The following is a 12,454-nucleotide window of genomic DNA, read 5'->3' on the forward strand; positions in this document are numbered from 1 at the left end:
TATATTTATTTGGTACTAGCTAAAGATCTTTTAAAAGACTTTATAAAATTATATAAAGCTATTTTTCAGAGAATAAATGCTATTTAAAATAGTTTGTCTTAAATCTAGTTATATCTAGCCTTGCCTCCAAGAGGATTTAAGGAAGAATTTTTCTCATCCAAAAATCATACTTGGTGTTAAACTGGTTACCTGGATGCAGACAGATCCTAGGAGTATTTACATTAAAAAATTTATTTACAGTACAAACATACAGAGAATGTAAAAATCCAAAATGCCATAATTCCACCAAGCTAAAATAAATTCTTCCACTTTTCTATGTTTAATACATAATATTTAAATATTTTCATTTCTAAGAGGATCTACCAATCACATTTCAATGTTGCAGCATACTTTAGAGAAAAAAGTATTTAAAGTGAGATTTTTAAAATTTATGGTTGCTACATTATTGGTATTACAACTGGTTAAGGTTTGAAAGTCCAGATGACTCCTGTCTTTTGGATTAATTGCCTAAAGATAATATTTTTACATTATGCTTTCATCCTACATATACAACATAAACAGAACATCTTTAAGGTATTTTATTTCCTGATCCCTAAACTAATCAAAGAACAAATATTTTAAAAATATGAACTCATGCAAATATAACAGATAAAGGCATATCTTGGAGATACCGCAGGTTTGGTTCCAGATCACTGCAATAAAGTAAATCACACAAATTTTTTAGTTTCCCAGTGCATATGAAAGTTAAGTTTACACTGTATCTGTTAAATGTGCCACAGCATTACGTCTAAAATAACAACATACATACCTTAATTAAAAACTAATGCTGTTGGAAAAATGGCACCAATAGACTTACTCAACGCAGGGTAGCCACAAACCTTGTTTGTAAAAAAACGCAGTATCTACGAGAGATGTCTGTAAATAAACGCTTTCTCATAAATTCAGCAGTACCTTGAAAGATTTCTTACAGAGTCTCTTAGGAAAAATTTAATGCTGAGAGATAAATGTCCATATTTGCAACTCACCACTGGATCTGTTGGATGAAAAATGTTTAGTAATCGGTTACAAATCTCTCTGGGCAAAATATGGTCTTGACTTCCAGTGTTTCCTGGGCGGATGCCACGCAATGCCAAAAAAACTGCCAGCGGGGATCCCATACAGAAGAAATTTTCAACCTACAATGATAAAGTCATCCTAAATTTTAAAAGTAGTGTTTTTCAAAGAATTTGGGTACAATATAATATATGGTAAAATACAAATAATAAATTTATCTACAAATATATATCTTTTTAAATGAGTTTTGTCTAGATGGTATCTGCATTACTTATTAACTATATAACAACCATTAATTATTCTAAACAGTCTATCCAGGAGCAACTTCCTTATCTTTAAATCTAACAGAAAATGAAGAATGAGGATAAGGAGAAGGAAGATTTATTAAGCTACTATTTTGTGTAAAGTAATAGTATATTAGGTATTCTAAAACATGTAAAGACCAATAAGGCAGAGCTTCTGCACTCAGAGTTTACAAATCCTGCGGGAGAGGCAGAATAAAATAGTGCATAATAGAGGGAAAGCGTGCTACAGGAGAGTAGACAAAGGAATAATTAATCCCAACTTTGAGGGCTTTACAAAGGAGGAAGCATTTGCACTGGCCATAAAAGATGAAAAGGATTTCCAAAGTTCCAAAGTTGGGGTTGGGATATACTGGGGCTGGAAGGATATTCCATACTGATAGAACCACATGAACTAAAGCAGAGGGAGGAAAGAAACTGGCTTAATTTAGAGAATAAAAATAACCTGATATGGTTGAAAATTGAGTGTGGGGAAAATGTAGCTTGGAATGAGAATGTACAGAACATTGACTGTTTGACTAAAAGAGTTGGGCTTAATTTATTTTACAGGTAGTGAAAGACAATAGGATTTGACCCATGTTTTAGTAGGTTAGTAAATCTGGTAGCAGCTTGTGAATGAACTGGAAAATTAAGAGGCTAGTGACTTGGAGACAAGTTAGAAAACTATTGAAAGAGTTTAGGCAAAAGATAATCTGCACCCAGGAGGACAAGCTGTTCCATTCAGAAATGGAAATTTGAGAGATTAGGATGGAATGGAATCAACATGAATGAATGGAGATGGGGATAAGGAAGGTGCCAGAGGCAATTCACAAGATTTGGGTCTGGCTGACTGGGAAGATATTAATTAATCCATTAATTGTAACAGATACTCTAAGTAAATCATGTTTTTGTTCATAATTAGTTTGAGGTATCTGTAACACACCTAACAGGTAATTGAGAATTTAAGACAAGAAATAAAGAATTGGATATGCCAACTTTTCTTTCTTTGTTTATGATTGGTTTGCAGTTTGGTAGACAAACACACAAAGGAATTATTCTCTCTCAGATAAGAGTAACGATTGCTTCAGTGTTATCTATATCCATCAAATAATTTTAAAGGTGAAGAAGAGCTTTAGACATTTAGTCTAACCGCCTCATCTAGGGATGAATAAACAGATGAATTCAGAGATGTTAACTGATTTTGATTTGGCTAATGTTACACAACTAGTTAGTGGCAAAGCCTCATGATCACAACCAAAGCTTCCCACTCTCTAGACCAATGTTTGTTGACATTTTTTTCCTCTTTTGAAAGTTCAATGGTAATGAGTGACAAATCTAACACTTTTATTTATGAAAGTAAATCCATCTGCCAGTTAACAGGCATAGAAAGACCTCTGTTTCTTTTAGAACTCAGGAGTACTAAATATTAATTTGCTAATTCATCATATATTCCTTTTTAAATTTCAGATTTCTATATTTTTTTCTCTATAAGTAATTAAATTAAAAATTCATATTATTAGACTACATGACTATGTGTTAGAAGGATACACAATTATAGGGCATCAATTCTGGTAATGTGATAACTGAATTTTGAGATAATAATATACTTAGTGGATTGTACTCAACTCTCTAGTACAAAACCCAGGACATGAAATAGAAGAGTTTACTTTTACTATCAGATCAATGCTACATATTTAACACTGATTATACATAATAATGGTGGTAGAGATGGAACTCAAATTCCAGGTGGGGGGTGACTCCAAAGACCATGCTCTTATGGCTTTTATTTTATTTTTATTATTATATTTTAACATCTTTATTGGAGTATAATTGCTTTACAATGGTGTGTTAGTTTCTGCTTTATAACAAAGTGAATCAGCTATACATATACATATATCCGCATATCTCCTCCCTCTTGCGTCTCCCTCCTGCTTTATGGCTTTTAAATGTATCTTATAACATTACCATATGGCTTTTAAATGTATAAGTTAAAAAAAAAACCTTTATAAGTCATAGAGATAGATTCAATAAGAATTTTTGCATCATTCCATCACTTAACCTGTATGTTAAGTTCCCATGATAAAAGATATCAAGAAGAAACAATATAGTACACTAGACATGGGCATATATTCAACTGGAAATGAGTATTAGGAAACTTACATCATGTTGCATTTAACACTGCAAACAAACTGTTATTCAGGTATAGGCTGTGTCTTCTCCAATGGTCAGGTCAATGTCAATGTCTCTCTGCAACTTTTTATTTTTCTAAACCATTGCTTTTGACAGCTCTATTCCAATGCTCACATAAGGTCTCTTTTTCTAGCTCTTCCTGCTTTCCTACAGCCTCCATGCCCTTTATCCTGTATAGTCTAGCCAAACTGGTTTGCTCACTTTGCTCCAAACTAATTGCGTGCACCTCATCTTGTGCTTTTATCACACAGTTCTTATTGATTAAAATGTCAGCTTTCCATCCCCGAAATCATCACTGATATAATTCCAGTTATTTTTCTTACCACATACCACTAGTTGGTCACAGAGATTTGTTAAATTCTAAATATTAGATATTTACCAGATCTGTTTTTCTTTTCTCATTATTTAAGATTATTTGGTGTTTCTTGGACGTACTATGAAGGTATATCCCTCCACGCCTTTGTTTATGCTGTTTCTTTCAAGAACAGAGCAGCATTTCTCCTTTCCCCTACTTGGCAATAACCAATTTACTGAGGTTAAGTAAAAATGTCATTCATTTGTAAACATTTACAGGCAAAATTAAACCTCCTTCTTATGCATACATCATTCTTTATACTGCTAACAGACCCGGTAACACTGTGTTACATATTTTGAGGGCTAGGAAACCATCTTGTCCATTCTTAGTGAAACCCAGAAACCAGCAGTGTCCAACACACTGTAACTGTTAAATAAAAAAAATCATTTGAAAGAATAATTAGGATTTCATTTGAACCCTAACATCATGTTCAAATGATGTGTGAAAAAAACCCTGAGATAAACAATGAAAATATCACCTGTCTTTCCTTACCTTAAATTTTAAGGCAGGTGTTTGTGTCATAGATGATGCCTTCAATCCGTGTAGCCGTTCTTCTATGTCTCTCAGCCTAGAAAGGAGTATGAGATTATGTACACATTCATATTTATAATTTCATAAGTATTAGATGTCTGCCAGTTCACTAAGCATAAAGAAGAAAATAATGACCCATCATCCAATCCCTCAAATTAATCCTTATTGACAGAATTTAATAAATGTACCTGCTGTAGTACAGAAAGTCTAAAAGTTTATGAAGGGACTTCCCTGGGAGTCCAGTGGTTAAGACTCCGCACTTCCAAAGCAGGGGGCGCGGGTTTGACCTCTGGTTGGGAAATTAAGATCCCATAAGCCGTGTGGAGCGGCCAGAAAAAAAAAAAAAAAAAAAAAAAGGGATAAAACAAAAAGTTTATGAGATAATTAGTAAAAGTACCCCTATTCGTCCAATACATGCTGTTAATAGCTTTTTTGGGGAAACCTTTAGTAAAATGTGAGGCACATGCAAGCATATATACATCTTTAAAAAAAAACACAGCAAGTGTTCATACCACATACACTATATCTTTCCTTCTTCTACAGTTAATAATGAATCTTAGCAATCTTTTCACTTGTCTCCTGACCTACTTCAGTCTTTACAACAACTGTAATTGTCCATCATACAGATAAACCGCAGTTTAACCTTCCTCTGCTGATGAACATTTGGGTTATGTCAACTTTTTCCTATTACAATGTTCTGTATCTAAGTCTGTTAAATTTGTTTTACTGGATTTTATGTCTAAAATATGGCTCTGAGGCTTGCCAATATGACATTTTCTTTCAAAACTATCAATTATTTCTGACACTAAAAAATTTATGTATTTTTCCTATGGTACTTAATAAAATTCTAAATGAAATCCTTAGACAACTTCTATAAGACAAAAATAAATTCAACGCTTCCTGAGTGAAAATTTAAGTCAGCTAAATTGTTGTTTTTATATAATTCTAACTATCAAAATGAGTGACTTTTCACTGTTCTATTAGAATCAATCAGATGATCATTAAGAGAACAAAAGAGCATGTAACTAGAGATGAAGATAGGAATGTAGCAAAGAATTAAAAGATAGTATCAGGGGCTTCCCTGGTGGCGCAGTGGTTGAGAATCCGACTGCCAGTGCTGGGGACATGGGTTCGAGCTCTGGTCCGGGAGGATCCCACATGCTGCGGAGCAACTGGGCCCATGAGCCACAGCTACTGAGCCTGCGCGTCTGGAGCCTGTGCTCCGCAACAAGAGAGGCCGCGATAGTGAGAGGCCCGCGCACCGCGATGAAGAGTGGCCCCCCCTTGCCACAACTAGAGAAAGCCCTCGCACAGAAACGAAGACCCAACACAGCAAAAAATAAATTGATTAATTAAAAAACTCCTACCCCCAACATCTTCTTTAAAAAAAAAAAAAAGATAGTATCAGGAAGGCTGCAAATGATAATTATAAAATCTGTCAAAAATATATATGTCAACAAAAACAGGGCTTTAAAATTATTTTCAGAATAATAAGAAAGGTAAAGGCCCATCTCTAAGATTAGTAAAACTACGAAGGATTACAAGCTGGTAAACATTTTCAGTAAGGATTCTCCAAAGTGACTCAGTTTGGAATAAGTTTTAGATTTCACTCCTAATAAACTGTGAAGAAAAGACAGAAGGAAAAAGAGGAAGATGGAGGAATAATTCATTCCATGCTATAGGAAAACACCTAATTAGTATGAAAATTAAGTCTCTAGCTTGATTAGGCATGTTATTCAATAATCTTTGTACCTGAAACAATGTATTTTTTTCTTTATTATGAAAATCTTAAGTTTTCACCTAAGAAGTCCAGTGATTCCATGAAGACATTTTAAATTCTTTCAAGAGATTAGGGTATTTTACCGTTGTTTAGTTATATAGAGCTCATCAAGAAGATGACGTTCTTCATAGCTCATCCATTGTTCATCAGGCAACTCTTCTTCCTTCTGCAACAACTGTTCATAGAGTCGAACTGGATTCCAGCCAGTCATTATGTCATAAGTGATTACACATCCCAAGGAATGTGACACTATTGAGACTTTACCCCCTTTTTCTTCAAAGTCTGGATTCCGAGAACAGAAAAGGGAATATAATCGATTCAGCTCTTGCTGAAGGCCTTTAACTAGCTGTTTGAAATAAGAAAACATCAAATTAGAGTAATCACTGACTACTATAAACTTTATTTCTAAACTCAAATACACTAAGGAAGAAAAACACATATTACTGGCCAAATGTATCTAGGTTATTAAAATTAACTCAGAACCCTACAGGAAATGAAGTAAAGGTATATGTAATATTTTAATCCATATCAACACTAAAGAATAAAGGCAGATGTTACCCACACAGATCCTTTCATAGTCCTTAAACCAATTACTAAAGCCAGCAGTTCCAGAGATTTAAAAAAAAGTTCCATGCAGATTCTAGTAGATTTCCAAAGAGTCCTGGATATTTCTTCTTCATTGCAATGGACTCATATGCAATTCTAAAGTCTTGTACCTTGTAGTTTTTAAGCCACAGTAAGTTTTAGGAAAAGAATATCTGAGTTTATGGTAACAGGGTTACTAACATATTGTATATGCAACATATATATACTATTACTTTATGCATTCTTTTAAAGATTTTTTTTTGATGTAGACCATTTTTAAAGTCTTTATTGAATTTGTTACAATATTGCTTTTTTTTTTTTTTTTTTATTTAATGTTTTGGTGTTTTGGCTGTGAGGCATGTGGGATCTTAGCTCCCCGACCAGGGATGGAACCCGCACCCCATGCATTGGAAGGTGAAGTCTTAACCACCGCACTGCCAGGAAGTCCCACTTTATGCATTTAGATAAGAGTAATGTAACGAAAGCCCATTGTGTGACAAAAGAAAAAGCTTATGTTGATCTACTTGATATTCCAAAATTCCCACTAAGTTGGTAATATAGATAACAGCAAAAAGTTGTTTTTAAAAAGCAGGACTTTTTTAAGGTTTAGAGGTTAATAATGTGGAGAGTATCATAGCCATTTTTCTTTGTAAAACTGCTTTCTTGAAATTTAGCTTTAACAAATATTACTGAAATATTCTACGAAGTGAGAAGAACAAGGTTCTTTTGTTACTCAAATTCATTCATACGGGGCCCTGACCTGACTTTTAAGGCAGTCCTCTCCTCTTCCTATCATTGCTTACTACTATTTAGTTATAAAATTCCTGCCTGATATTCAATTTCTCACTTCAGTCCTTCTTAATATGTCAGCTGTTATTCAGACAAACAAACATTATATACTGCTTCCATTTTCAATCTTTAGCCTCCACTAGGTTTCACTGAACATTCTTTAGCAGATACAAACTGGAAATTATTTGAGCATTCATGCTTGGTTGGGTTAGCAGTGACATGAATGAAGGTGCAAAGTTCTTTCTGATTGCTGACATCACAGAGCTCTATACTGCAATACTGAGGCCTGGTTAAAGCTATTGAAACCATGTATTGGGTCTGGAGGGCTTGTTAAATACAGATTGCTGGGCTCCATCCCAGAGTTTCAGACTCAGCAGTTCTGGGGACCACACTAGTGGCAAATGCATATAAAAATCTCCCAAGACATGGGTTGTAGGTAATTCTAGTCAACAGAATTTAAGAAATAGGCAGTGTGATATCAAATTACATGCTCTTTTCAAAGGGAGCTATAATGTAATGCTTTGGACTTGGCTTTGATAAGAATATGAACCAACCCTTAAAATTTTGTTATTTTCCTAATTTATAATCTACATGAAGGGAGGTGTAGAAAAAGCTAATGTTCCAATAAAATAAATTCCTTTAAAAGCAACATTTGTTAATAGTTTTTACTTTTGAAGGCCTTGATTTTAAGACTCCTACCATGTAAGAATAGAAACACTAGATCCCTTTGTGACCAACTATATTCATTTGGGATATCTGAACCAAGATTAATGATATACACTGTGATCTTGATTTTATTAATTCTACAATATTATCTAATCAGTTCAGCTAACCTCTTACATACGCAGGCATTGGATGGCTCTTCAAAAGTTTAAAAGTTTCTAATTCTCATAACCACTGCCCCCAAATTAAAATTTATGAAGAAAGTCAACCGAAGAGGAAAAAACCCCAGCAGCTTCAAGAGAGAATCCAAACACCCAAAATAGGGCTGAAGAATATAATTAGTCATTTGTCCTTCTCCCTGTTACAAGAAATTTTTTTTTGTTGTTGTTACAGGAAATTTTAATGAGAAAAAGTAATTTAGAGAGTTTTAGTCATATACATCAATTAAACAATTTTCAAATAACAATGGCAAGATAGGGCCATGACAATTCTCTTTATAGTTCTTCATTTTTAAAAGCCATTGAAAAGAGAGTTCAGATGTACAAAAGATATACAGTTCTCTCTGGATTTTTCATGTTACTTTATTTAGGGTTGAAGAAAGAGCCAAAGGCTCTCTGATGATGTCTTGATAGAATGGAGTTAGTTTCTTTTTTAAAAACTGGTCCTCAGAAAAAAAAAAACAAAAAAACAAACCAAAAAAACTGGTCCTCAGAAAGTATGGCCTGAGAAGTACTGATCGATACACAAAACTTTTTCCCTAAGCGCACCTTTTTAGTGCACAATCACTAATTAGGGTCCTCCCATGTGCATCTCAGAAACTTGAGTGAAAAGGGGCCTTAGAGATGATCTAACTTAAACTGCTGTGAAGATAAAAGTCCCTTCAGTAACACCCCTCTCAAGGGATAAGGAGCTCAGCATCTACCCCAGTGAGTGTCTTCATCCAGAAGTGGTCACTCCTATTTAAAAAAAAATTTCCCCCAGTTTTACTGAGATATAATTGAGATAGACTTTAATTTTAAGGTGTACAATGTAATGATGTGATATAGGTATATACTGTGAAATGATTATCACAGTAAGTTTAGTTAAAACCCATCACCTTACATTATTTACAAATTTTTTCATTGTAACACTTCTGTATTTTTAAGGCAGTTTTGCTTATAACACAGTTCTTCATTAGTAACCAAACATGTTCCTTTCTGTATTTTCAATTCACGGATCCTTATTTTACTTTCTAGAATTAACAGAGTAAGTCTATCCCTTTTTTTTCCTTAAATTGTAGCCCTTGAAATATATAAAGACAGATATATACTTAATTACAACTTGAAAATCTAAGCACAAGGAATTTATATATCATAATATCTTTGATCCTCATGACAATCTTTATCAACTAGGTATTTTATATCCATTATATGTGAGGAAGCTGAGAAAGTGAGAAATTTGATCTAAGCTAGTTAAGTGGCAGGTTTTGAATCTGCATCTATTTGACTCCAAAGGTTGAGAGGAAGAGAAAAGACTCTTATTTATGCCTATCAAATAAACCTAACAAGGTTAATGCACCAGGCATGACAATCCTACAGAAGCCCTGCTGGCTGTTACTTATCACTACTTCCCTTAGGAAACATATATTGTTGAAAAATAATTTAGTCTAAATATTGCCTAACACCAACCTTGTGTTAAATGGACTTTGATTCGCAAAATCAGCTTTCCTTTTTAAAGAATAAGAACAATTTTTGCCCACTTCTCACTAAGTTTTTCTTTTATTTTCTTTTGTTCTTCACAATGCCTTAAGCAATGTTCCCAAACTTCTCTGATGTTATCACCTGGGGAACTGTTAAAAACACAAATTCACAGGTTCTATCTCAGACCCACTGAATCAGGATCTCCAGAGGAGGGACCTGGGAAAGTATTTTTTAGTTTCTTTTTCTTAACGTTTTATTTGGGAGTAATTTCAAATTTATAAAATGTTGCAAAATAAAAATAGTACAAAGATCCTCACATAGGCTTTATCCAAAATTCACCTAATGTTAGCATTTCCTCCTATTTGCCTTATCATTTGTTCTGTTTCTGTAACACACACACAACTTTTTTGTGAACCATTTAAGGATATATTACATATGTCATTGTCCTTTACCCCCAAATACTCCAGTGTATATCTCCTAAGACTAGGAATATTCTCTTCCACAATCATAGTGCTGTTATCAACTTCATAATTCACTTTGATATATTTCATCTAATCTAGTCTACCATTCACATTTTAATTTTGCCAGTTGATCTAATATTATCCTTTGTAGCATTTCCCCCGATCCAGTACAGGATACAGTCTAGGATGAGATATTACAATTAGCTATCACATCTCTTTAATCTTCTCTATCTGGAACATTTTCCACAGCCATTCTTTCTCTTTTATTATACCAACATTTTAAAAGAATACAGTCTCATTCCTACTTTTTAATTACAACTTCCTCATTTTATGTTTGTCTGATGCTTCCTCATAATTGGAATACTGCATAAATAATGCTGTGTCCTTCTCTGGGTGTCCCGCAGGAACACCCCATAAAGTTGTTGCTTGATTTCTCCACTGTATACCTTTATTTTCTAAACTAAAAGCAGTCTGAGAGGATACACTTTAAGACCATGCAAATATTCTGTTCCTCATCAAAAAATCTGCCCTCATTTTAGCATCCACTGATGATTCTTGCCCAGTCCTCTCCCCTACCTGATCCTACCATGATGGCTGCAAAATGAGACTTTCCAACTCCAGCATTCCTTCCACATTTATTAGTAGGCCCTTGGCATCCTACTGAAGCAAAGGACCTCCCTTCTTCCCAATTTGTTTATTTATTTATCATTGATAAGGACTTACACATTTTTCAATGATCTAGAATTCCTTAGTACATTAACCTTATTATAATTCTACAAAAGTACTATTAGTAATTCCTTACAATAAGTAATAATTACTTAATTATTTTGGTGTTCAAATTGTTCCAGATTTGGTCAGTGGGATATGCTTCTTTAATTTGACTATTATGTCCTTGTGTCTTGCTTCATCATTCTTTGGAGCATTTTTCTACCTTGTGTCGAAACAAATTCTTCCAGCTTTGACTTGGACCTATCCTGCCCCAGCCCTGGAATCAGCCATTTTTCCAAGGAACTCTACTTTTTCTTAGTGGAGAATAACAATGCTAGAGGCAAAGATCTGGGTGCTAGGTATGCTCATTGGACTGGGGTGTCTGCTTCTTGGCCCTTTCAGTGGACAGAGGTAGGAAATATATGCATATATATATACTTCTGTGCTTAAACATATACGCTTAAATATATAGATGTTATCTACAGACACTGGCTTATTTTCAAAATCATAAATTCACATTAATACCCTCAATTCCAATGCCCCTCATGGGGTTCTTTTTTTGCCTGCATTTTTAATGAGCACCACAAATGACTGTTCTAATTAGGGATGTTTGGGATACATTGCTGAAGATTGCTGGTGAATCCCAGACACAATTCTCAGTGCTTTTCCATGAAATTCAACTGGATCAAAAAACCAACTAATTTGAAACACTGGGTGTTCTTCCATTTCATTTATCTTAACGATCAGTTCCCTTTTCCTACTGAATATTTGGTTTATTCAATTCCATTCTGAGGAAAATTATCTTTGACTATAAGAGCAAACTAAAAAGTGATCACTTTCTCAGTCATCATTCACCAATGGCCAGAGGTCTGAGTCTGGCACTTTTCTCTTTTTAGTTTTTCTGGATATTAACGCCAACTTAAAAGTTTTTAAAAAGCACTTATTACTTTTAGGGGACATGACTCAGCACATTTTAGCCTTGAAGATTCAGGATACCGTTTTAGGAGTACTACCAACCACATGTGCGTGTGCATGTGCGTGTGTGTGTGTGTGTGTGTATGTGTGTATAGTAATATGCTCTCAGCCCTTCTCTTTCCTTTTCCCCCCGCCTCACTGGTTTACTTGCAATACTATAGTTCAGTGTTCTAACCTTTAGAGCATATCTAATGATGCCCATTGTTCACTATAAAGGAATATGAACGTGGAAATTATTAAGTGTTCTACTTCACCGACTAGGCCTTCCTTTTTGGTTAGAATTAAGCCCAGAATAGCAATTCTCCTTGTAGCTTCTTTTACTGTTTGTTCTCAATCAGATCAAGGCAGATCTTGCCCAATACGGCAATGAGGGAATGAGGGAATATAGAAAGAGGAATGAAGAA

The 12,454-nt window shown here is 34.4% G+C and overlaps 1 protein-coding gene across 11 annotated transcripts in view; it reads right to left on the reverse strand.

The window, feature by feature from the left end:
* Positions 1 to 12,454, reverse strand: part of DDHD1 (DDHD domain containing 1) — a 91,247-nt gene that overhangs the window by 13,239 nt on the left and 65,554 nt on the right. For all 11 annotated transcript variants that reach the window (XM_004279348.3, XM_033404762.2, XM_033404758.2 and 8 more), the window contains 3 exons: positions 6,274 to 6,536; positions 4,372 to 4,447; positions 1,026 to 1,175 (listed from right to left, as the gene is read on the reverse strand). In XM_004279348.3, the coding sequence (XP_004279396.1) occupies positions 1,026 to 1,175; positions 4,372 to 4,447; positions 6,274 to 6,536 (489 nt within the window). The remainder of the gene's footprint in view (positions 1 to 1,025; positions 1,176 to 4,371; positions 4,448 to 6,273; positions 6,537 to 12,454) is intronic.

The sequence above is a fragment of the Orcinus orca genome, chromosome 2 (assembly GCF_937001465.1).
Source record: "Orcinus orca chromosome 2, mOrcOrc1.1, whole genome shotgun sequence".
NCBI lineage: Eukaryota > Metazoa > Chordata > Mammalia > Artiodactyla > Delphinidae > Orcinus > Orcinus orca.